At 39.0% G+C, this 27537-nt stretch overlaps 1 protein-coding gene across 3 annotated transcripts in view; it reads right to left on the bottom strand.

Moving 5' to 3' along the window:
• Nucleotides 1-6742: 6742 nt before the first annotated feature.
• The window catches only part of SSPN (sarcospan), a 34334-nt gene continuing 13539 nt past the window's right edge, over nt 6743-27537 (bottom strand). For 2 of the 3 annotated variants that reach the window (XM_077170354.1, XM_077170355.1), the window contains exons 2-3: nt 14592-14678; nt 6743-8429 (exon numbers count right to left, since the gene is read on the bottom strand). In XM_077170354.1, the coding sequence (XP_077026469.1) occupies nt 8088-8429; nt 14592-14678 (429 nt within the window). In that variant the 3' untranslated portion in view covers nt 6743-8087. Of the gene's footprint in view, nt 8430-14591; nt 14679-17637; nt 18232-27537 lie in introns of those variants that run through there. The other variant, XM_077170357.1, reaches the window with a different exon arrangement.

Genomic DNA, 27537 nt, shown 5'->3' with positions numbered 1-27537 from the left:
GTTTATCAAAATCAGATTAGCAAAAGAATAATCTGATCAGAATTGTTTATGCCTGTCTCATTCTTGAATTACTAATGACTTTCATGTGTTGTTTTAGCAAAGTACTGTGACCTATAGATGAACTAGCCTTTGTATTTCCTGCACCCTGTACTGAACTTATAATTCCCCAAAGACTATAGTCATTAAGTCTCTTTGTTGATTATTGATCTAAGTAAGATAGTGAAGCTAGGTCCATGGCAGCTGTGGATATGTGGGTAATAAATTCTATCTTTGTGATAAGTCATAAGTCACTAATGGGTTATTTTGACCTCTCCCAAGTAGAAGACAATGGAGCATTTAGTAGGTTTGGTGTTACGTAAGACATCTCTTTCAAAACAAAGAGGAGGCAGGACACCAAGCCAAAGGATTGAGCACAGGAGGCTGTGTGGTCTGGTGGTTCCAAGGAGAGACGTGGGGCCAGGACTTCCTGGGTTCAACTAGCAGCCGAGACTCTGACTCAGGGGGGATTGGAGCCAAGACTCTTGGCTTAAGGCAGATAGGCTGTAAAACCCAGGCGAGAGAAAACCACAGGTCTCTGCTCAAGGACTCTGGGGAAGAAACACATTTTGGAAATAAAAAAAAATTCTTTTTTTAAAAAAAAGATCATCCTGTTAAGTTCAATTTGGGATTTTTCCAACATGAAATGAGAATTTTGCCTGCTTGTTGGCTGACACATCCTCCTCTGGCCTGCAATGCAAAGCCAAGCCAGAGAATGAGGGTGTTCTGTGTGGGATGAATAGAGAAGCCTGGGGGTCTGAGCAAAGTTATTCAACCTTGGTGTATTGTCACCAAAAATGCTCAGGGAGCTGGGCACTGGGGGAATGAGGTTCTGCATGAATTCTTCCCTCTTCTTACTCAACCTGCCCTACAAAATAAAGTGCCTTCTGAAAACATGGGGAGAAATCCCCTTCTCTCTGACTTCTGGGTAGGTCCCCTCAACCAGTTTGAGCAGAGAGTTGCTCATCTGTAACCAGCAGCTGGTTTAAATGCAGCCTCTCACAGGTTCCCACACCACCGTCAGAGCCAGGAAATGTTCTCCAAATCCCACCAGCTCTGAAATTCTATGTTTTTTTCTGATCAGACCAAATAGGTAGCTATCTGCATAGTTGGGTGTGAAGAGCTACTACTGGACAGGTGTCCACCCTAGCCATTATGCCTGCATCACAACCTTACTTCTCTAAATCTGAAAGTTTTAAGATCTTTAGGAATAACCTATTAAAAGGAAAACAGTATTTATGGGGATCGCTGCAGTTAAGGCCTTAACTGCCAGTACTTGAGTTAATGATACCTTAGTAGAGTCCCATAGAAATGGGGCAAGGGAGGGAGGAGGGCGGGTTTTGCTGTGCAATGTGGTGGTGGGGGGGGAGAGAGTCACTTATCTGGAGATTGCTCAGGAAGTACAAGAGAGCGATGTGAATTGGGAAAGGGAGAGTGTCCTTTTTGGTAATTTGATCCTGAGCCCTCTGCAGCAGCTTTTAATATCTGACGGTCAGGTGGGCATGAAGTTATACGAAGAAGTTTTCGTTACTCCAACCCAAATCGGGTCAAATGGAATTCAGGTTTTCAGTTGTGGTCACCTTGTCCAGCCTCCAAATAGAGTCATGGTGTCTGTCTTCCCTACATTTACCTGAGTGCATGGACCCAGCTGAAGATTAAAGGGCCGAGACCATCATCCTGAGGCCTAAGCTTCCCTATACTGAAAATGAAGTAAACTCTCTCTCATGTTGCAAATCAAAAATCACCTTTTTGTTGCAATCTAGGAGAAAGATCATTTAAAAATTAAAGTGTGTACTCTTGCCCTTATACGTGTCTAAGGAAACATTTTCTATGTTGTAAGAATAAATGAATTCTATCCTGAGTCAAAGAGAATTAAAAATAATCCACTGAGGTTAGTGTATTAGTCAGGGTTCTCCAGGGAAACAGAACCAACAGGACGTGTGAGTGTGTGTGTGTGTGTGTGTGTGTGTGTGTGTGTGTGTGTGTAAATATTATGAAATTTATTATAGGAGTTGGATCATGAAACTATGGGGATTGGCAAGTTTGAATTCTGTAGTGCAGGTTGCAAGTTGGGAATGCTGATGAAGGTTTCTCTGATTTCCCCAACTATGAGTGGCTGAAGTTGAGATAGAAATTCCTCTTTCTGACTGCTGAAATCATCAGTTTTCCCTTTAAGGCCTTCAACTAATTGGTTGAGGCTTTCTCATTGCTGAGGGCAATCTCTTGTTGATTGTAGATGTAATCAATTGTAGATACAGTCAACTGACTAATGATTTAAATCCATGAAATATCCTCGTAGTAACCATCAGGTCAGTGTTTGCTTGACCAAATAACTGGACACCATTAACCTAGCCAAGTTAACACATGAACTTAACCATATCTAATGACAACTTACATCATTTTCAGACTCTGGTTCCTCTATTTTTGACAATTCAGTATGACCAGTCTTCCTCATTCCTCTCTCCAACCATCTCAGAACTTTGCTAAATAGAAGACTTCATGTTTTACTTAATCTATTCATACTACTGTCCAATATCTACATATTGCAAAAACATAGGTGACTGTATGTTCAGCAATTCTTCAATTAGAGGATATTTCTGATTTCATTCCCAAACAAAAAAAAAGACTTCATCCAAGTTCTCATGCTTTAGAAAGGATCAAGTATTTGTTGAAAAATTAAAGGAATAAGTTGTCTCCACGCTGGCGACTGCCTGCAGATTTTAAGTGGAGTCTCTCTTCCCCTCCAAATATTAAAGTTCTGCCTTACCAGGCATCCTCATATATTGGTTTTATTTTTATTAGCATAAAATATGAATTTAATGAAATACAATATCCAATATTTGTCATACACTTAAAAACACTGACCTATTAAACATACGAATGTAACACCTGGGAAAAACATAATTTATTATGCACCATAAAAGTAGATAGTCTCTACCAAGGGTAAAAGTAGGTTCCTGGCCTGTATAAGCTTAATAATTAAATTTGCCACAAATTTAAACATTCACGTGAGTGTTTTCACATCCAACCTGGAGAATGAAGCTCCATTTGGTATTTTTTTCAATGCACTAAAAATAAACCTTTTATAATTCTTGAATGAGAATTAGTGACCCACACAGAGAAAAGCATACCAAAGGTGGCTAATGGTTGGTTTTAAAATAAATGACAAACAAATGGTTGAGTTTACATTACAACCTCAGATATAATGGACCGATGATGTACAAAAGTATAAAAAATTTTTGTTTTTAGAAGTTGGAATTAAACCTACTTCTAGTACATTAAATTAGAAGCTATATAAAAATCAGGTGTAATGTCTTAGGTTCTACTGTTGCCTGGGAAGAGAATTGGAAGAAGATGGCCACATTCGAGAAACATCTAGATGTGTAAAACCATCACATTAGGACCCTGCCTGCAAATAATTGCATGTGCTATATGTCTAACATCAATAAAAGTTGTTGCTATCTTATTTTAAAAGCAAAAATTTCTGTTGGAGGCCGATTTGATAATGTTTCTGTTTATGAAAAGAAAGTCACAGCAAAGCAGAACTACTTTTTTTGTTTGATGCGAGTCCAGGAGCCTGCATGAATGAGGAAAAGTATTCCAGCTCTCCTGTGCACTGGTTGTACAGAGCCCACTGTAGGAAGATAAAAACCAAATGTTCATGAAACTCCCTCAACGAGTCAGTCATTTTGCTAAATGCAATTTCATTTAACCTTCCCCACGACAACTGTGAGGCAATTGTACCGCTAATGAGGAAACTAAATGGTTTGCCCGAAGTCACATGGCCAATAAGGGGCAGTCAGAATCCAATGCTAGGATCCAGGCCCTCAAACTAAAGATAGAAATTCCAACTCAAAGCTCAGATCCTCAATACGTATCGCCTTCTCTTTGCATTCTACACTTCTTTCTGACTGAACTGAACAGAAAGAACCATTGCATTTTATAGTATAATCACCTGTCTAAATCATTGCAGAATTGGTAAGGAGGTAGGGATCCTGAGTTTGCAGATTTGAAGTGGAAGGGGCTTTCTGTTTTGCTACATAATTAAATATAGAATGTGGTGGAATATGTGGCACTCAACACATATCCTATTCTTTAAGCTGACCTTTACTTGACATTACTAGATATAAATGAAGAATCAGTATGCTAGGTAGCTTTGGCAATATTTTGTCAGACTTCCTTTGTCTGGGAGGCATTCCCCGCCTTGAGACCTATGATGGAGGCATATAAACCAGAGACTGTCAATGAAAAAGGCATCAAAGTTAATTCTTTCCAAATCCAGATTTTTGTATGTAAACACCAACATGAGAGATTTTTTTGCTATACCAGTTTGTGTTCAATGTTCAATTTAAAGCACATGTAAACACTGTGTCTCCAAAGGTTAGAAAGTTTTATTAACAAAGAAAATCTGCATTGTACATATCCACTTTAAAAACAACCACCTCAAATATGTGGGAAACACTTTATTTTCTAGTCACTATTTCTCAGTGCCAGAAGAATGAAACCATAACACTGAAGTACAGACAGTATTTTTGAAGGGGATAATAATCTGAGATAACGAAGTACCAGAAAATCAGAAGAATCAATGTATTCATTTCCTAGGCTGAACCACTAAGATTTCATCCAGATGAATGTTTCCACTGTGAGTCAATATATTTGGCCATCAATTCTTTTTAATGCTATTCTGAATATACAGTGTATGTATGAAAACCTGATAGAGTTCTTTGAGTACAGTTAGAAATGATTATCAGCCTGATTTACATGAAATATAAGGCTGCACTGCAACAGTTCAGAGACAATCCTCAGAAAATGTAAAGGTATGTGTTGTGATAGGCAAGGACTGGATTTTTCAGTTCTTTGCTGATTATCTTTAAATAACTTACTCCACTGTTGTCCTTCAGAATCTCCCTTGGATACCCTTTCCAAAAAAAAAAAAAAAAATCTGTAAACATATTCCAGAGATACTGCATGCATGAGGAGAATTAAGAGACTATGAAAAGACTCTAAAGTCCTGGACACAAATAGAAAACGCACATGTAATGGGTTCTTCCTGTCAGACAACACACTTATGTGTGCAACTGGAATCCCTCAGAAGAGATCAGATACACTTTTATTTCAAAGAGGGGGAAAAAAGTTAGGCCTGTTACTTGACTACGGTTTCCAGGGCCGGTGTAGCTATATTTTTAGGCACGGCTCCAAGGAGCTGCCTACACAAATTTGGACAGAGCGTGGGAGGCACAGATGGTGGTCACGTGAAGGCACAGACCGGGGGAGTGGGCTCGGTTACAAAGTCTGTACATTTGGGCTGCTGTATTCCTCCTATTTCATGTCCTGCCAAGTCCCGGCTGTTCCCCCTCTTTCCAGAGTCTTGATTCATTTAATTCTCCTGAGGGAGGAGGATTGCGCAAATCTTTCTGTTTTATGATTTAGAAGACACAGTCCCCATCTCGGCTCCCTGACAGATTTTAAATGTTAACATTTTGCGAAGTGTAAAGCTGTGTATCTGCTCCTTGTCTGTTGCAGTTATTGTAACGTCAATATTTGCAAAACACAATATCAAAATACTTCAAATCCAGCCTAAAGCAATTTGTTATGCGTGCACCATAATTTTTACACGTATCAATACACAGTGAGTTTGCAGCACAAGCATCTTTCTTGTCTTTGTTTGTTGTTGTTGTTATTCTTTCTATTTACTTATGTTGTGTTTTAACCCTTGGGGGATTTGAGACATTTAATCACACAACAGCAAACCCCTCATTTACAACACGTATCATATATACATACATATATATATGATACATGCTTTAAATATATATGAATCAAATGTAGATATATACCTGACTATTAGTAAATGCCAGCTTTTGTTAGTTATAGTATTTAGAAAAAGTAAGCACATAAGCTAAAGCTACTTTGCCATTCAAAATACCCCATGGATCGCTTGTAAAGCGTAAAGCACCTTAATGATGTGTGCTTTTAATTCTAATTTTCTAAAATAAAAAACCCACAGTGTGTACTATAAAAAGTTGTTAAAGATATTCAAGTTGTGCTTCCAGTCATGGCTGATCCATGGCAAGCAGCATTAAAGCCCTAGATTCACATGCTTTGAGGAAGAGCCTACAGCATTTCAGGCTCTCAGTTACATTCTTTATGTGCAGGAAACTCGATCAAAAGTCACAATGGACTCACTTATTGAAATTTTTTCACTTTGCACAAAATAAGTTTGAGGCCATCATAAGGATGTTTAGTATTCTGCAGTTGTAACTTCTCTGTGTGATGGAACCTGCTCCAGGATCTTATCCAAACTCTCCAATACATCTTCTTGGCCTGAGCTAAAATGTAGGGAGGTCATTTTTTAAAGCAAGTTAAAACATGCTTAATTTTAATATCTGTTAATCAGGTGTTTTATCTGAGGGCATTAAAAACGTTTACAGTCCTCCAGCTAACTTACCATATTTTCCTTTTGATTTGGGTATTTATATTGTACAGAATTGATACCATTGTCACAATCACTTGAATTATTCAGTGATTGATAAACAAGATTTATCTGAAGCAAGATTTGTTTTAGGGTAGAATTTCACGATTTCTAGTAAAGTATATCAGTAGGCCATGTGGGGAGGCAAATTGAGCTCAGCTATGATCTTGAATTTCTGCTTTCAACACAGCATTCTACCAGAGAAAGTTCTTGATAACATTTATGCTACATGAATTTGACCCATTCCTTAAAACATTGATATTCTTCAGAATTTAATAATAGCAAGAGAAATCCCCATTACAGGGAGAGATCATTACAGGGTACTTGTGCTTGGTTAAGTCATAGTCAAAAACAAAACAAAAACTACCCTTCGATGGACATAATGCTCAACTAGGCATTCAAAACATTGTCTCGGATCTCTGGGTTGACCATGCGCACAAACCAAAATAGCATTACATATCAAATACAGTTTCATGAATAGCACACATCAGCATTACCCAGTCTGCCTCAAAAATACTTAGCTGCCAAGAGAGATACTTTTCAACATATCACAAATGTGCTATTCGTATAAACATTTCCCATTTCAAATGCTCTTGCTTTTGTTTAAATGAGTGTTTTTAACCTGAGCTATTAAAAATTTTTCCCCTCAGAAAGCTTGGCTTGCAGAAGAAAGACTCTCTAGCTTTCCCCTTTTGGAAGAGAGTAATTTCTCATAACACTGACAGTGCCTGCCTAAGTACATCCAGGGCTCATTAAATAGACTTCTGAGCGTAATTATAATTAACAATTAGCTAGAAATTAGCTTTAACGATTTGTTTTATAAAATAGAATAGAAGCATAACGTAATTATTTTTAAACCTTCTACATCATTAAGAACATAACTGCTACACCTTTCCATTATTGAGAAGCAGATAATCATCCAAAGCATTTAATAGCAATTTACTTACAGTGCCAAACTGAGGGAGCGGAAGAGAAGAGCCCTCCGCCCCAACCCAGGTGTTTATAATTATTTAGCCTTTTGCAAAGGCTCTTCCTTTTCTGCTCCTTTAAACTGTTTCGTGTCTTTAAACATCTCCACCAGGGAAAATAAAATATTCAGCCTCGTCTTTCAGCAATTCCTCAAGCCCTTTCCCTCCTCCAAGACACAGTGAGGGCAGTGGTTGGAGTTGGGGAGGATTGGAGGAAGGCTGCAAAAGCCCAATTCACACCATCAAACCGGACTGACAAGAAAGAAGATCATATACCTAATGGATAAAACTCCAGAATGTAAAGACAGACCTACGCCATTCTTTCCGTGTTCAGTATCCTTTTACTATCCCAAAGGCTATTTGGATCTTTTTTCCCCCCAGAGGAATTTTTTGAAATGCTATAGAAGCCTGAAGAAATGCTTAAGTTCCTGAAAAATATAAAAATAACTCATTGAGAATTGGTGAATATTATTCATTATTTGTTGTTAAAAGTGTGTTTTCCCCCCCTTTTCATCATTTTTTATTATTATTTTTTAACCTCAGCTGGTCAGCATGCTGTTTTCACTCCTACCTTTGAGCAAAAAATGTTAGACCTTTTGCTGCTGGCCTTCCTAAGTTGTTAGGGAGCACATCTTAACACCCACATAAAAGACCTGGTACCTATGTTTCCACATCACAAAGCAGGCCAGTAAGCACACAAGGCTGCAGAGCAAGTTAAGAATCATCTGGATAAGTAAGTACAGTTTGAAAGTGCCAGTGACGCTGGTACAGTCAGTCACATCCCGGTAAACAAAGGTCCTGCTGAGTGGCTCTGAGGAGGGCAGTTTGCACTGGCAGGAGTCGAGTGTGGTCTCACAGGTAAACTGTGTGAGCTGTGAATAGTGGTGGGCAGCAAACGCCACGGCCAGCACACACACCATCAAGGCGAGGGCGCTCAGCAGAAAGTACAAGAGCTGCAAGAAAGCAGAGAAGAACTTTCTGGTTACAAAGAACACTGACAGCCTGTTTTTCAAAGCTAATTAGTAAGAGCTCTTCTTTTTCTTCTCTCCCCAGGAAGTTTCCTGATGGAGGGGCTGTCTCTGAGCAGAATCATAGTTCCCAAGCCATGGAAATGGCTCCCTGTTTATTAGAGAGCAGTCCTTGAACTCAGGTCACATTTTCATTTGTGATGCAGATGTTGGTTGGGTGTTTTTCATAAATTATGTCCAACATAATTTTTTTGCTCAGTTGAGACACATTTGTGTGTAAATGTAGCAAGCAGATTAGATGAACCCCAAACAAGACAGCCATTCCTGAGAGGCTTGTTATGCTTATTTTAGCTTCAAGAACTGCTTGGTACTAATATTGAAACAAGACTAGGAAGTAAGGAAGAGGTTTCCGTAATGCTAACATTGTGTTGGCCAGATTTAGCAATGATTGATCAACTAGCAACATGAAATAATAATAATTTTTAAAAAGACAAGGTTCAATGAAGTGGTCTTCACGCTGCCAGTATCTCAAGAGGTTGCTGGCAGAATAAAATAGCCGGCTCCAGAAGGCATGTCAGCTTCATCACCCATAAGTCTTATTCTAAGACCAATCATAAGCATGTGGCTTCTGACCTAAATATAAACTCTAAGTGGTTCCTCAACCACCAAGGTTTTGAACACTATTGGCCTACATGTTAACTTTGGGATTGGAAAAGTCTGGTTAAAGTTTTAGCTCTTCTGCTAAAGAACTGTGGAATCCCTAGAAATTAGCTTTAACAATTTGTGTTATAAAATAGAATAGAAGCATAACGTAATTATTTTTAAACCTTCTACATCATTAAGAACATAACTGCTACACCTTTCAATTATTGAGAATCTGATAATCATCCAAAGCATTTAATAGCAATTTACTTACAGTACCAAACTAAGGGAGTGGAAAAGAAGAGCCCTCTGCCCCAACCCAGGTGTTCAATTCATTCATTTAGCCTTAGCCTAGTCCTGAAATATTTTGATCAAAAACTGTGGGTACTCACAGACATAGCCACAATAAAATGTGTAACAGGACAAAAAAATATTCTTGTGTTTGGATTCACCTACTGGAAACGTTTCTCTCAGTGGCCTACATGTTGAGATTCTAGGGAAGGAATGGTATTTCTAGCTTTTGGGGCAAGTATTGTCAACGCTGTTCTTAGTGCAAGATTGATGTTACCACAGTTGACAGCTGCCCTTTACAAGAGCAATTCTGGTGAATACGAACTTCCCAGAATAAGTTAGATCCAGTCATTAGCAGGGTCAGATTTAAGTAGCTCTGAAAAGATTATGTTCTACCCCCATCTCCAAATATACGTAATGTAATTCAACATAAACCTATATATAGGAAACTCTAAAATACGTATTTCTGTTTTTTTTTTTAAGTCTTAAAAATACTTAAAGTTTTCTCTTTTCTTTGTGTGTGTGCATGCACATGCGTGTTGGTCACTGGTACCATAAGATGTGTCTGGTTTCCCTGTAAGACATTCCAGTAGTTACCACATGTAAATTGACTCTATGTCTTAGAGTGCTAGAGAGGAATGGCACTGGTTAAAGCAATTTTTGCTTTAATATAGCTGGAAAACCAAAGATGGTATGGATTCTTTGAATCTTCTCATTGAAGATATCTTAACCACATATACTACTTCTTTTCAAATTCATTTAAAGGTTTGTCAAATATAACCCAGTTTCTTCATCCGAGAAAGAGCTTATTGAAACCTGTTACATCATGGGGATGGAACAAGGATAACTTATACTTAGCAAGCTTAGTGCTCCTCGGAGGAAGGGACTTAGATAAATAAAAAAGTGGTCCATTAAAAAGTTCAGAAAGGAAACTTCGGAGTTATTGAAAGCATTGTCTGAGCCTTGTCCAATCTTTTCAGTGACCCTGTTTTCTGGAAAAAAAAATGGAGTGGTTAGATTGAAAAGTATGGGTTTACGTCTGACGTTAATGGGATAAGATATTTGCAATACTTTGGGTTTTTCTAGAATATTCAGGCTTGATGACTGACTTCAAACTCTTGAGGCCAAGAGCCTATTTAAATTTTTTACTGGCCATGTTTGCCCATTGTTTCTGAGTTTCCAGAAATCTGCTTAATGGAGTGACCTGGTGGGGTTTTCTCTACACATTTTATTGCCATCACTGGGTAGAACTGGCGAGGAAAAAAAAAGTCTTGTAGTAATCCTCCTACTTTTAACACACATACATCATTTTTACAACATTCATTGGGAGAGTATCTTGAAGCAGTGATGATAATCCCTAATTCATTCCCCAATTGCAGTAATTCAAATAGTTGCAAAAAATATTATTCTCTAGTGAGCATCACAAAAACTCATTTTCTGAAATGGGAATTTCGTCTATTTGTAAGAGATGACTTTTGGCTCAGGGATCAAAAGATTTGCCCATTTAATAAGTTCAGAGCAGTCCTGAGTTATTGCCATGAATTGGAAAGCCAGATTGCCTGGGTTCAAATCCTGGTTGCCCGCGTTCTCCCCTCACTGGTATGGGACCTCGGAAAAATTAATCAACCCCACTGTGTAGCTCTGTTTCTTCATCTGTGATCAGATGAAGATCATATGATGATCATAACACCTACTCCATAGGATTATTTTAAGGATCAAAAGAGTTGATATTTCTAAACGGTTTAGAACAGTGTCTGGTACATAGTAGCCCTACTTAAGTACTTGTGAAATAAATAAATTAGAGATGGAAAGAACTGCCCTGTTCCCGGGCTCTTAGATATAAACCCCACAGGCTCTGGCTCCTTCTCTGTCAGTGGGAGTAAAAATGCATGCTTGGCTTGTAGAAAAGGTGTCAACATTTACATAAAAACGGGGATTTGCTCACTTGTAAATGAGCATCTTAGATACGCTAGAAGCCGGCAAGAGCACAAAGGCAAACCATACCCTTAGCTTATGAATAAATCTAGGTTAGCGCACATCTCACACGTAGTGATTCTGCATCTCCCATTCAGTGAAAGCATCAGGCCAGGTCAACAGGAGTGAGCCACAGAATCGCTGATCCATTTTAAGATATAAATATGTACTCGATCCCTCAAAGCCTGTGGGCCGCATCTACAGTGCGGGAGCATTTTTCCTTCACGACTTACATCGCCTCCGAGAGCAGCAGGTTTCTGACTTAGAATCTATAATTAAGTATCGGGGCCCTGTTTTACCCACACGGCACGAATGAACTATCAGTGAGTGTTTACGATGACTTTGGGAATCCGGGTAACTCTATCTTGATAGAATCCCCACCAGGGACGCGGTCGGGACGCGGTTGCGCGGCCGGTGTCAGCCCGTCGGCCCCGCGCCGGGCGCTGGGCGGCGGGTCCGGGCGGAGGCGCAGGCCCCTGGCGCTTATGTAACAGGCAGCGCGCCGCGCGTCTCCGCCCGCTCGCCAGCTCCGCTCGGGCGGGCGCTAATTGGTGCCCGGCTGCGGCTTTAACCAGCTGGGGTGATTGGCGGGGAGGGTGGCTCTGCCTCAGTTTAATTCCCTTCCCCGGTGGCAGGAACAGTAAGAGCTCCTCCGTGGCCAGCCGCTCAGGAGGCAGCGGTAGCAGCCCAGTGGCCTCCTGGAGGTGGGCGTAAGGCAGTTTCGCCTTAAATGTCCTCAGGGGACTGTGCCCCGCAACGATTCCGCGAACAGAACGACCCGGACACGTTTCTGAAACTTCGAGGAGACCCCGGAGAAAGCGGGGCTACGAGGGAAGGCAGGGGGCCCAGTCCGCGGCGGAAAGTCCGCTCGGCCCAGGGGCAGTGCCGAGGAAGAAAGAAGGACCACGACAACGGCCTCCAGGACCTGCCAAGGGGCATCCCGAGAAGACTGTTCCAGCTAAGAGACAAGACCCCGTGGCGATAGCCTCTTAAAGAAAAAAAGAAAGAAAGAAAGAAAGAAAAAGGATATGCGTGTGTGTGCGTGTGCACGCGCGCACTCCATTGAAGCCCTGTCACCTCCGCCTGTTTGCTTGCCCTGGCTATTTCCGCGTTCAATAGGAGGAAATAAATTCTCAAACAGTGCTGAGGCCAGGATGCAAGTGTGGGGGCCCTAAAATGCAGTTATACGGTGAGAAACACCTCGCGAAGATGCATTTTATCTAACCCACCTCCCCCCGCCCCACCCCGCGCACCACCACCAAATGCTGTATAAGCAGCACAAGGATTCAGCCTTAATCTGTTGTGCCTTTGGAACACCTGGAGACTAACTGAAACTAATACAGGGTGCACCTTAGAGACCTGGCAGCAAGCATCACTAAAGGTCACAATCAAGAGAAGAGAAAAGTGCCTCAGAATTTGTCGAAGTCTGTCACAGGTGGTGGTGGTGGTGGGGGAAAGACAGCTAATGAGATCTTTCTAGCTGGGAATTCTCAACCTGTCTGTCGTTGGCAGTGGCTTTTCCCCCCACACTTCTTATTTTCGCTTATTTTAACTAACGTGCAAATGTTCAGATAGCTTTGGGGGCTTCTCTGAAACAGATGCTTTTTTGACTCTGTTTCCTGGGATCATCTAGGGAAAAATGAGACTATTTCACACACACAAAAATGATTAACGCAGTTTGGGTGTTTCTCACCCAGTGAATGAAGTTCATGTGATTTAACAGGCAATCCCTTTTCTTTAAATCACCAACTCTTGCTGTTTAGTCAGACCTTCATCAAAAAATGAACATGGACTGATGGTTGCCTCTCTGGCTTTCTTTTAAGGAAGCCCTCAAACAGAAAAAGTAAAATTTCCATGTGCAGGTATGTCAGTCAAAATTCTAACCCAGTCAATCTTTTTTTCAAGTATAGCATCCATTATTATTTTTTAATTAGAAAAGTTACCTCTAGCTGTTGGGGAATATTTCAGAATTAGAGAAAAACACAAAATGCAACCACAATCCCCCCACTCACATACAACTATTTTTTTCTATGTACATGAAACTGTGGGTTTTCTTCCTGTATGTTCATACCATACACTTTGTGTGACCAGCTTATTTTGCTAATTAATTTAATGTGAACATTTTTTCATGAATTACTCCTCTAAAGTATGAACCATTGCTTTTTTATGTCAACACCTTCAGTTAGGATATGTTAAAATATGTTTTCTCATCTTAGTAATTTGCAGAGAATATAGCTTCCTGGTTTTACTGAACAAATGTTATCCAATTTAACGGAAAGAGAATAGGCAATGAGAGTGGATTTTTGTTTCTTTTGTATGCCGTATCGTGGGGGTCACATTGCATTCTTTTTCCATGTGACTATCCTGTCATCACAGGACCATTTGTTGATTTTTTTTTTTTTTTTTTGGTGGGGGGAAGTGCACAGACCAGCAATTGAACCCTGTGAGAATTCTACCACTGAACTACCCTTGCACCCCCTGAGAGTGTATGTTTAAAAAGCAATGTTACAGAAATCGTTTTTTTTCCTCTGCTATAGCAGTTGAGAGAAAATATAGGAATTTGATTTCTACTGGGTCTGATTGCTGAATTGAGTGTTTATCTCTTTAAACTCTGAAAGGGTGTGTCTATGTTTTCCTTTGGAGCAAATTCTACTGTGCAGTGAAAATGCCATGTACTTGAATTGGCTCCAGCCAAAGGAACTGTCCTAATAGAGAAAAAATACACGCAAATGAAAGCCACACACACTTGCCAAATCATGCATATCCCAGCCCCCCTTTGCCCTCTGACTCTTGGCACAGATAATTTGGATGCACGCTATGTGCTTTTTCTGTCCCAGTGGCCCCACCTACAAGAGGAAATGCAGTGCAACTATTTCTTTATTAAAACATTCTAGATAGCCCCCAAAACATAGAAGTGGGCACAACTTTTTCCTGTCCAAATATTGTTGAACTGATGAATTTTCAATATTCCTTTTAAGCATTGAAGAACAGGGTTCATATGCTCTATACCAATCCAGTTCATGGAAATTAAGACCTAAAATAAAACAAAAAAAAATCAGCATTGGATCCAACCTTTGGAGGTTGGATCAATGCCTTCCTAAGCAACTTTTTTTGCCCTGTCTAAAACTGCAATTTCTAGAATAATCAGATATGCAACCCCTTAAAAAGCACTTCTTTCTCTTGTACTTGGGTTTCCTTCTGTATTTCAGTGATGAAAGGGAAAGAAAAATTACAACTTACTTTCATAGCAAACTGGATACATGTCCGTTCGTCCACTTGGTATGAGACACAAAGCATAAACAAGCCAAGATACGCCACTAAGCAGACCTGCAGTGAAGAACATGGAGAAAAGGATGTTATCAGGGAAAGTTGTACATTCTAATGACATCAATCTCAGTGTCTTTTACCATTGACATTCCGGCTATCAAAAGGTTCAGTTACTTATCTTTATATGTAGTTCTTTACTCCGCTTGATTTGTGGGAGTCTTAAAAATAATAAAATGAATTTATTTCATTTTAACCCATTTTAAGTCCTTTTGACGTGCCAGGTGCTATACAAGGTCTTTTAGAGTATACAATGACAAGTATTTTCCTCCTCCTCAATGAATTTATAGTCCAGTAGAGGCCAAGAAAAATGCACACTCTATTCCAAGACATGGCATTTGTTAGGAATCAGGTGTCCCACAAATGATATGTTCGGTGTAATCCAGTAGCCTTGAGTCTTGAAGACGATTGTATAACTATATAGCTTTTACAGTGTGACCATGTAATTGGGAAAATCTTGTGACTGATAGTCCCTTTATCCAGGGTATGGACAGGTGAGTAAGAAAATAAGGGCAAAAAATAAATAATAGGGGGTATGGGATGTTTGGGGTGTTCTTTACTTTTGTAAAGTTTTATTCTTGTTTTTACTATTTTTGGAGCAAAGAAAATGTTCAAAAATCAGTTGTGATGATGAATTCACAGCTATATGGAAATAATGTGAACCATTGATTCTATACTTTGAATGATTACATAGTACGTGAATATATACTATATCTCAATAAAATTGCATTTAAAAAAGGTATGTTCACATTCTAACCTCTGATCCTGTGAGTGTGAACCCATTTGTAAATAGGACCTTGGAAGATGTTTTTAGTTAAGGTGTGCCCAGATGCTTATGCCCAAGTGGCATAAAGGTGGAAGTCCTTATAAAAAGAGGACATTGGAAAAGAAAGAGAAGCCAATGGGAGCAGCCAGGAGCTGGAAGTCAATGGAACCCAGAAAAGAAATGAGAAGACACTGCCATGTGCATTACCATCTAATGAAGAAGCCAGGGAACCCCAAAGATTGCCAGTCAGCCAGGAGATAGCAACCTTAGAAGGAAACAAGCTTTCTAACCTCTGAAACCATGAGGCAATATATTCCTGTGGTTAAGCCAACACATTGTGTGTTACTTGAGCACCAATACAGCATTATTTGCCCCATGTTATTCAGAGAAGTAGAAAAAGGGGAAGAAATTACACCGAGTTGAGTGATTGAGTCTTCACAAAAGAAATGAATTTAAAATAGTTCTTAAAAAGGATAATAATAATATTCTTACTATTTGCTAAACACTTATTGCTGGAGTTCTTCAAAGGGCTTTATATGCATTTATTCATGTAATCATCACAAAACCCTCTAAACTAGATAATATTACGACCCTCCAGTTATAAATGAGAAAACAGAGAGACAGTGCTAGTGCATAATGGAACCAGGATTCACATTGGGTAGCTTGAGGGAAAAGCAATAGCATAAGCAATGGCACAGAGGTAGGACTGCACAAAGTGTATTGAAAAGAAAAGCAAATGTGTACCTGTAGTTGAAATAAAACATAAGGCAGAAAAGGTAGGTTGGGAATCGGGGAATGTGGGATTAATTTAGTAGGTTGTGGGGCTCCTATGTAAATTTTTGAGCAGGGAATGATGTAATCCAAGATGCGTTTTAGGAAAATGAAAGTTAGTTATGCTGGCAATGAGGGCATCAAGGTTTTATTTTACTAATCTAGGCAAGGGTAATGCATCACGTGGGTCTGAATTCAGGTGGTGGAGAGTAAATGCAGTAAAAGCAGAATTTATACATCTTGGCTGTTGGATGACTCGTGTGAAGGCTCTGTGGAGGAAGAAATACAGAACAACCCCCAAGTTTTTGAGTTTTGATGAAGGAAAGGGGCCAAGCATGGGGTGTGGGGGTAGGAGTAGGCCAGGCTGAAATAAGGCAGGCGGGAGCAATAGCGACTTTGTGAGAAAAGGTGCTTGATTTGGTAGTAGTACTGTTTTTTCTCTGTAATATACTGGAGTCATGAACTAAAACACATCTATTCACATTCAGTTTTGAAAACCTTAAAGTGTTGATAAATTCTACACTTTCAGATAGAAAGCGTAAGCAGCAGGATTACATTTTCTGATAAGCACATTTTTCCTAGAGAAGCATGTTGGTAGTGTGCTTGGGAGTCACCTAGCAAGTCTTTCAGCCGCTGGGTTGGTGATGCTCAGAATTACTCCCCTACAGCCAACTTCAAACCATAGACAGTCCCCGGGAGGGCAGGAGTCCTGCTCATTTACAAAGCCAACCGGCATTTTAAGGTAACACTTGTACCCTAGCTCCTCTCTATTGCACAATCAGTAAATTGCTTTCACCCTCATCCGTTGAGGGTCTTTCCGGTTTCTACTGGGCTATGAAGCCAGAAGCAGACGTGACAGTCATGATACTAAAGTCGTTTGCAGAACTGATAAGCCAAAATGTGGCTGATGCTTCCAAGTCAGGGACAAAGCTCTGTTTGAAAGCTCATTTTAAGAAAAGACATAATTGAGGTATAAGTCTGATAAGGCCTGTAGGTGCTTACTGTGTGTACTTACCATGAAAGTCCACAGAACTGAAACGATAGAAGACCCTCTTTTTGTTAACTGGCACAGAAATAAAACAAAAGATTTAAACCCTGCATCTGCTGGGGATTGCTACAGACCTAAGCACAAGCCAGTGGTTAATCTTTGTTTGTTGGTGCACAGGGCAGGACTCTCTCCCACATAACCGTCTTTGTCTGTAGAGGCGTTCCTCTTTTGCCTTTACAAAAGGCACATTCCAAAAGTCTTACAGGTACACGGACCAGCATCTTAAACATCTAATTCTGTAACTCTGCTTGGACACGTTTTCCCATTTCAGTAGTATCTTCATCTGCGAAGCCTTGATTTAGCCTGGCTTTCAGCAAGAAGTTGCACAGAAACTTACCACCCCACTCCAGATCATTTTACTTACTCAATCAACAGACCTTTATTGAGGACGTACAATAGGCAGGCCGTATGCAAGGTTCTGGGGATTCAGAGGTGAAAGACAGAGTCCCGGCCTTCAAGGAGCTCTCAGTCCAGTGGGCAAAGAGAGGCGAGTGAAGAGTTAAACTTCTGTGTTAAGTACTAGAACCACGAAGGCTAAGAATGCCCAGGGTGGGGTGACTAAACTAAAGGAGACCTGGGGAACTTCTCGGAGGAATGAGGAGAAGCAGGAAGGTGAGAGGATATTCTGGGCTGAGAGAGTACTAGCGTAGGTACGATAGCATGGAGAAACGAACAGTAACCATCCAAGGACTCCTACAGCTCCAGTGTAGGACAGAGAAGAAAAGAGAAAAGATCTGTTTGCTGACATGGATAAGAACTAGGTCACAGAAGACCTTTATTTCAGCCTGGGACGTTGTAAGCAGGAGAATGGTGTGATCAACTTTGCCTTTTAGAAAGATCCCTCTGGCCTTGGAGAATGGATTGGAGAGGGCCATACTCGCAGGGGGAAGACCAGCTAGGAGAGTGTTCCTGACCTATGGAGAAATGATGAGTACCTGAGCTAGGGTACATGTGGGAATAGAGAATGTATATGTTTGAAGTAGAACCCCCATAGGTTCTGAAGACTGATTAGCTATTGGGGCTGAAGGAGAAGGAGAAGTCAGGAAGGGGCTCAGTGACCCGACTAAAGCATCCATGTAGATGCTTTTATGAAAGAGGAGATACAAGAGGAGTAGCCTGAATGGGAGGGGAAAATGATGATACCCGTATGGATTTCAAGTTCAGCCATATGGGCCTCTATCTCAGGATACGGGCCGGGCCTGGAGATCTGTGAGTCATCAGCATATGCATAGCTACTGAAACCACGGGAGATACTGTACCATCCAGATAGAGAGTTGGTGATGTTGGAAAAGCACCACAGATGTTACCCAGTTATGAAGAACCTTTGAATCTGTTGGACGAAAGCCTCCCAAATATGCTTCCTATCACTATGGTTCTGTATCATGGCACGTCTAAAAATTGTGATCCTCTCGATCCTCCTTTCGGAGTCTCCAAAGTTTTATTTATAGGTCCTCCTGTCAGGTATATGCCATAAAGCTTAAATTAATTTAAGATATTTTAATTCCTTGGCCCTCTGAAAGGGCTTGATAGGCTCTAGGAGGAGGGATTTCATGTTGTTACCTCCAGCTTTATGTGCTATAACAATAGCTCTTTATCAGAGAGTTTATTGGCGTTGAGTGTAAGCACCTTCTGAGCAGCATTCATTAAATACCTGAAACTAAAGGCCTCATGACCATGGGGAGGAAACCAGATTTCCCATGCCAGACTAAGTGTCTTGTTGCCTGAGCTGGCAGGACATGGACGCGCAGGAAAGACATGGTGTTCTGGCTTCCCAGGCAAGGAGCGGGGAGCGCATATTTCTGAGCTGTGAGACCCGCCAGGCCCAACTGGAGCAGCATTCCTGGAGTTCAGGCCAGAGTTCCCATTCGCTATGGTGAGGTGAGGCCCGTGGAACAGGAAAGAGGCAGTTAGGTAAGGTTTTTAGAAGGCACCGGTTAACCCAGACCCCAGTCCTGGGCTGACAGGTGGTGTCATGGAGCCCAAAGCCAAATGAGAAAAAGGTGGCATTGGGAAAAGTAGGGCTGAAAAGGCAAAGAGGCAACTAGCCTTGCAGATATTAAGATTTATTCCTGTATGCAGATAGATCATTTGGTTAAGAAAAGTGGGTGAAGTGATTTCTTTAATGGAAAAAAGAAAAAGCCATCTCTCTCTCTTCTTCTTCTTTTTTTTTTTTTTGGCCTGTTTTGGATGTGTTTCTACAATTCATTTATGAAGGCCAAACCCAAATCCTGAATTCCACATTCTGTCTAAGGATGTCTTTACAGAGTGAAGTCTGCATTGTCTCTTGTGAATTAGGTAGTTAAGTAGAGTCGAAAATGGTTGCTGAATGTTCAATGCATTTCTAGATGTCAGGGAACTGAGTTTTGTCACACCTCATCTTTGTTTTTGTTATTCAGCCTACTGTAGCCGCACAGTGCCCTTGGAGGACTCCCGTTAGGAATAAAAGGTGAATGCTGGACCAGTAGCTGGGAGAGTTACCTGCATATCATTTATTCCCTTTTCATTTTGGCTTAGCTAGAAGCTATTGCCCTAAAATATTTTGTGAGAATATAAATTATTGGTTTTTACTTCTCTCCACATCATATGTGTTTATGTTCTGGTCTCATGGCATTCAATTTTTTTTGTTTTCTTCTTTTTCTTGTTGACAGTGCTACTTGACAGGGCTTCCTGGGGAATACAACTTCTCCTGTCAAATATCTTTCAATGCTTCTCTTTTCCTTTCACTTTCTAGCCCCTTTCATTTGTGTACCTGAAATGTGACTCTTTCTGTATTTAAAGTGCTTTAATCCAGTCAACAGCATAGCAAGATGAACTTTCTTCTCTTGTTTGCCCGAAAATTGATCAAGAGGAGTAGCAGCCCTGTAAATTTTCCCTGGATAATTTCTTAGAATGCCTATGCACTTTCATCTATTTAATAAAATTTAAGGTAGAATATTAGAAATTGTTTTCAGCAAATGATAAAATAAATATATTGCAGATCACTTTCTGAATACAGCCTTACTCAGGAAAATTGCAAATTAACATATTTTGTTCTAGAGATTTAAAGAATATGCAACAGAATAATACTTCATGTGGATCTATTAAAGGACAGTCATTGGATAAAAATTTTGGAAGCCTTGGAGAAGATACTTTAGCATGGTTTACACATTTTTTGCAGGATTCTCATTGTCATTGCCTTGTGGAAAGATGAAGTATAAACCAGTGGTTCAGAACCATCTGGAGAGTTTGTTAAAATTTTGATTGCTGAGCTCCATGCCTCCAAATGCTTTATTTTGTCTGGGTAGGGACAGAGAATTTGCATTTCTAACAAATTCAATAATGGTGACGCTGCTGGTCTTAGGACCACAGTTTGAGAGCTTCTAGTCCAAGATATAGCTGTCTCAATTCTGACAGCTGGTGTGGTATTTATCTAAATGGTTAGGGATCTAGAGTGTAGCATTGACCACTAGAGTTTCCTGTCAAAGAGTTGTTAATTGTAAGCAAAAATTAGATGCGACGATGATAATAATAACAATGACAATAATAATATCTACTATTTATGGATACTCACAAAGTATTAGGCCAGATGCTGAACACTTAATATACATTCTGCAGAGAAAGCTGAGGTTTGGAAATATAAAAAGTTAGGTATACATTCATTGCACCTGAACTTTTTTATAGCTATTTTGTAGTAAAGATAATAGCTTCCCTTATAAAGAAATTAAGTCTTTGCTATTGGAGAAGTCCTTAAAATTTGGAGAGGAGACCCTCTTTCTTCATTGCAACCTAAATAGGATCCATTCCAGAGCCTACTGCAGCCTTACTGTATTGGGTGGGTGGTTTGAGAAGTGTCCTGAATCAGCAATTAGTCTGATGTGGCACTCTGCCACTGCCGATAGGCATTACCCACTTCAAACCAAAGCTAAGCAATCACCTCCGAAATTGCACCACCTCTACAGTAGTGTGTTATAAAATGTTTAACAACCTGCTGTCCGGGGGAGGAGGTGTCTTAACCGTAGCATCTGCTAGTCTTCAGAGTGTAAATACGCCCACTGTGGCCAATTTCGAGTTTCCAATGTAAAGTCCCCGAGCACAGAGTTGCGAAGAGAGGCGCACGGCAAGTTGGCAGGCTCTGCTTCAGCATGCCTTGCACCTCTGCCGCATTTTCTGCCTCTTCTGACTCCTTTCTCTTACCGAAGTAGCTTATTACCAAGTGGGATTTATTTGTACCTAAAGTCTGAAACATTACAGTTTACTAGTAATGTTTGGAATCCCTGCAGTCAGCCTACAGAATCGATATAAAGGTACAGGGGAGAGAGCCAGCGAGAACTCCTAGTACTCATTTCTGATTTGTAGGAATGGAGTAAGAATGGCTACAGCATAATCTTTAGGATTTTGCTATCAATGGCCCTTCTCCAACTGAGTGCAACTCATCAACCTCTATTGTGGTAGGCACTGGACATATGAGGAGGAATAAGACTTTGTCTTTGCCCTTTAGAAGTTTACAATTTAGTTCCCACTTCCCAGAAGAGGAATTGAGGCAAAGGAAAATAATTGCCATGGTCAATGTCATTTGACCAGTCAAGGCTAGATGTGAAAAAGAGTAGCCATTATCAGCTCATATAACTCCCGCCTTACTGATCATCTTAGCAAATCCCCTCAACCATTTTATAATGCAAAGGACATTGAATCAGCTGTTCTTAATTTTCTGCTCTGTGTTATTCTTAAAAAACAGAATTTTTGTTGTCAACCAATAAGGACTTAAATACAGTAGGATTTTGAAGGATGTCAGCTTTAGGGTCCCCTCCTCATATTTATTACTATTGTTTGTGGTTGTCATTATTATTATTCATTGCCTTTCTAGGTAATGAAGAATAAGAAAGGACTCAGATTAAAGGACTCAGAATTACATTCTTTCCCTAAATTAGATAAAACAAGAAGGGCAAAAACAACTCTCAAAACATGAAATATCAAGTAATAGTACATTCAATAAGTAAGATAACTGCTTAGTTAGTCCTGTTAAAATCAAATATAGAGGGTGGGCCATGGTGACTCAGCAGGCAGAGGTCTCGCCTGCCATGCCAGAGACTTGGGTTTGATTCCCAGTGCCTGCCCATGCAAAAAAAAAAAAAAAGAAAAATCAAATATAGAGGGTGATGCAGTGGTGGCTCAGTGGCAAGAATCCTCACCTGCTGAGCTGGAGACCCGGGTTCAATTCACAGAGCCTGCCCATGCAGAAAAAAAAAAATCAAATATAGAATTATAAGTATAATTGAGGAGACAGTTCTATATGGTAGAAAAAATTGGGTTTTAGAGTTGGATCTTGACTATATTTATTAGCTAAATGATCTTGGACAGAGTTAAACTCTTCTGAACCTCAGCTTCCTTATCTACAAAATGGAGACAATAATGCCTTCCTTTGAGGGCTAATCCTAGCATTACTGATTATTTAAATAAGATGCCTAGTATAATGTCTAACATATATCTGGAGAATAACTGGAAGTGATTATTATTATATTGTTGTTATTGCAATTAGAATAATAATCTCACTTATACCTCTATTAGAGTAGGCCAAATTTAGAGTACATTTAAGGGCTTTAAACATTTTACTACCTTAACCATGTTTAGAATTGACAACACATGTACTGTCTTCATTTACAAATATCATGCAGTCTGCTTTACATTTGTACCAGTGGATACTTGGCATGATCTTTTGTAAATATAATTTACTTATATTTAAATAATTTTAAATAAAAATTAAATTAAATTAATTTTAGTTAATTATAATAACTGAATTATTTTAATGCTGATATTGAGCATGTCACATACTATATATCAGGCACTATATTAATAGTTTCCATAAATTATCCCATTTTGTCTTCACAAAAATCCTAGGGAATAGATGTTATTATTGCCCCATTTTATAGATGAGGAAACTGAGGCTCAAAAAGTTACATGCCCAAGGTTACCTAGTAAATACTGAGCTGACAGCTGTACCTGTCAGAGTATGGAGACTTGCTCTTAAGCACTACACAGCACAGCCACTTCCCTGATAGTGTCTTGATGACACTGTAAGCGAGAACTACAGAGATTTGAAGAATATTCTATCATCTACTCTCCTTTGCTGTTTTGCATTAAGCATCACTCCTAAGGTATAACATGAAGAATCAGGTATCTGAGATCCAAATGACCATTCTAGTTGGGGGGCTGGGACTCAGTCTTATGCATAAAATAGAGAAAATAATCCTTGATAATTTGTTTTAGGGATCATAAATAGTGTAAATCAAGTGCTTAGAATTATAGTTGGTCTTCAAAAATATATATAGTTTTTCCATCTCATCTGACCTTAACCTGTGCCAGGGTAACTTAAGTTTGAACTGAAATGGATACTATATGTAGCATTCTCTCCCATTTTGGAAATAATCTTATTCTGTTCATTTCACATATTTATTGTGTACCTACCATATGCCAGGCACTTTTTGAGGCTCTGAAGATGCCACAATGAACAAAAGAGGAAAAAACCTGCCTTGCTAGGGCTAATGCTTTACAGTAGAGAGACAGATCGTAAACAGATAAACAAGCAAATTTATGTTATGCCAGTCGTTGCAAACAGCAATGAAAACTATAGCACTTACCACTAAAGTTTCTTTCTAACACAAAATATGGCATATAGTGATTAGCAAAATACAATCCTTAAACTGATATTTTCTCTCTAACAAATGACTTGATAATGCCCAGCAACATCCTACAGAAAAGTGGGTGGATTCATGATGTTCCTTGTGAGAAAACTGCTGACTGTTATTTCAACAATGGTTATCCCCATCTAAATTATCAAAGACCTCCCAGGCTCCATAAAAGACAATATATACATGCCCCCAGAAAAGGGACAAGTGAGGGTAGTTATATAAAAGTTTACAGTAAAATGTAATGTAATTAGGAGCCATGCACCTAAATACGGAGACCAAGGCATTTCATCCATACCCTAGATCTGCCAGCCGGGTTCAAAATCTACCTCCACCACTTTCTGGCTGTACAATCCAGAACAAGTTCATGTAACTCTCTGGGTCTCAGTGTCATCTCTGCGGGATGACAAAAACAATGCCTACTTCATAAGTTGCTGTCAGAATTCAATGTGACAGCATACATAAAGAGTTTAGTATAGCACCTGGTATATCTGAGGCAGTCAATAAATATTTGATGAATACATAAACGAATCCATTCATTTAGTGACCTGGGCTATTTTTCTTTCATATCAAGGACCTATTTTTCAAAATTCTTTCCAGTAATATTGACATAAACAGTTTGCAAACACCCAACAGTTACATTACTTCTTTTTCTGCTTCTTTTTTTGTTCTTTCTGTCTTTTTTTCCTGCGCAAATCTATTTTTTTTCTACTATACAGAAAATGCCAATCTTGATGACCATACAGAGTTAGTTATACATGTTTCTCTGATTATACTACTGTGGTTTTGCAAAGACAAACATTAAATGTCTGAAAAAAATGCTATTCAGTTAAAAATATCTCTGGCCATAATGAATCCAAAATTAATATTACTTACAGAAACATAAGTCAAACCTAGTACACTGATATCAGTAGGAAACTTCAGAAATAAGAGGTAAGTAAATAGAAATACAAAAATTCACCAAATTATTTATGGCAGAACTCAATATCAAGATGAGGGGAAAATCAAGAGATGAAATGGATAACAAAATATAGTTTATATATATAGTGGGAAATTATGCAGCCATACAAAGGAATGGAATTCTGATACATGTGACAACATGAATCGAACCTTGAAGACATCATTTTGAGTGAAATAAGCCAGACATAAAAGGACAAAAATTGTATGTTCTCACTATATTGAAATAATCAGAGTAAGCAAACGCATAGAGTCAGAAATTAGGATATAGGTTACCAGGGGCCAGGCTGGAGATACAGAATAGGAAGTTAATGCTGAATTGTTGAGAGTTTCTGTTTGGGGTGACAGAAAAGTTTTGGTAGTGAAAGTTTTTGTAGTGTATGGTAATGAATTTTATGTTCAAATGTGATCAAAAAGGTTGTGTTCAAATGTGATCAAAAATGTATAGAATAAAATTTTTAAAAATACACAGCGCACTGTACAACACAAAAAATAAATCCTAATATAAACTATACGCGATAGTTTGTAGTAGAATTGCAATAATATTGTTTCATCAGTTGTAACAATGGTACCACACTAGTGAAAAGTGTAAATGATAGGGAAAATTATTTGTGTGTGAGGGGGTGTATGGGAACTTTCTATATGATCTTTCTATACCCTTATCACTTCTCTAATTTAAAAACAAGTAAAATAAAAAAGATGAGGGGAAAATATAACAATGTGTCTCTAAATACTACATACATTAATGTATAGTATAGTTAAAACTCAGCACTCTACAAATTTAAAAAATGTTTTTCTTGGTTTTATTAGACCGACCCCAAAATAGTAGCTTCTTTTTCATTATAAAAGACTATAGTTAGCAACAATTTTTATAGCCGGCAACTTTTGTTAAATAGTTTTTTATGTAGCTTATGGTTTATCAGAAAGACGTTCAATGCCTTTTCATTTGCCCAGAGTGTCACTGATTATACCCTCTTCCTTTTTTTTTTTTTTTTTTTGAGCTCTACTGCTGAAGTTCTGTCTTTATTGAAGGCCCAACTCTGCCTACTCAATTGGAGGTTAATTTTTTTGACACATAGCTTTGTTTTTGTATTTCAACATCTTTCTGGGGAAGCACAATTTCTAATATTTCGTTTGCAAAGATGACCTAAGAAATTATTTTTCAAAAAAGCTGGTAGAGAGCCAGGTCAAAAATTTGCAGAGAAAAGGCCAATTCTACATGACCAATTCTATCATAGAAAATGATTTCCATTTAGTGTGGAAAGAAAAGACATTTGCTTAAGCACACCTAAATTTAACCATCACATCACTCAGTTACTGGATAGTGGATATCTTTTTCTCCCCCTTTATTATTATCATTAGAATTCTGTCTAAGGAGTTGATATTTGACAGGTCTATGTATGAATTACTGTAAACATGTGCACTTTATATATATAAGTATGCAAAGACATTCAAATTGAATCAAAATAAATGTTTTCTATGCCAATTAATTAAATTAGAAGAAAAGCAGGCTTATAATCACCTAGAACTTTGTTAAATTTAGATTACTGCCCTCTTGGGAGTTAAATTATGAGACTACACTTTATAAGAATTTATGAGGCAATTACTAGAGAAATTATTGCTCATGCAATTGCCAGCAAAGAGAACAGATTCACCTGCCCTGTGTGATAAAAGTCCATCCATGGGCTATCTGATTGGTTGGAAAAGGACTATGGAGTATTAAACAGCACTTATATACCAAGCCAAAGTCTTTTGCACATTTCAATGCATCCTTTTTAACTGAAAGTAGAGGGTTTTTATCAAGATTTGAAATTATCCAATAACCAGAATAATATACAGATAGATAGACATTTACAGTGTTACACTGTAATTTTTATTTCTGTGTAGTTTAGTTACATTTGCTGTAAAACCACAGGAATAGTGGGAAGAAAAAACATGCTAAGTGACTGTCCTATTTCTCAACACACATTGTGCTTTGCAGATGTTCACTAGTATCTCATATGTTGCTTTATAAGATATGGAACTGATAGAAGTGAGTTGGAACTTGTGACCAGCAGCTGGATGGTGGTGAATCCCCCAAATCCTATGGATATAGTGTGCTTTCTTGACATTCCTGTCAAAGTATGCCTGGAAAGCTAGGGGGGTCTGCAGGAGATGTGCCAACACAAATTTGTTCCATGTGAGAAGTTCCAAAAAACCTTCTTGAAAAATCATTGCGAATCAGTAATCATTTTAAACCAATGAATCCCACAGTGAGTGTTTCATCCACTCACTTGCAAGCTAGTGAAAAGAAAAATCCAAGAGCTATCCCTGTGTGTCACTTGTCATGGAGACCTTCAAGTAGAATCCTTGTGGTTTGGTCTTAGTATTATGACACAGATTTGTAAATCTATGTCAAGATTTATATTTTATAGGAACTTATGGGAATTTTTTGCAATTACATCCTTCAAAGACTATGGAAGCACAAACAATAGAATTGTGAGGCAATAAAGCTGTGAGGGAAAATGGGGCTAAATAGTCACAGGATACAAATTGTTCATTTGACCTAACATGTCCTTTTCCTTCCTTATCTACTGGGTTACATACTCTTCTTTCAACCATCTTGAATCCAGTAAGTCTTCAAATCCTGCTTCTATAGGCGGGGAGATGGAACTGAGG

This window comes from Tamandua tetradactyla, chromosome 7 (genome assembly GCF_023851605.1).
Source record: "Tamandua tetradactyla isolate mTamTet1 chromosome 7, mTamTet1.pri, whole genome shotgun sequence".
Taxonomy (NCBI): Eukaryota; Metazoa; Chordata; class Mammalia; order Pilosa; family Myrmecophagidae; genus Tamandua; species Tamandua tetradactyla.
This window is presented reverse-complemented; position numbering and strand designations above follow the sequence as displayed.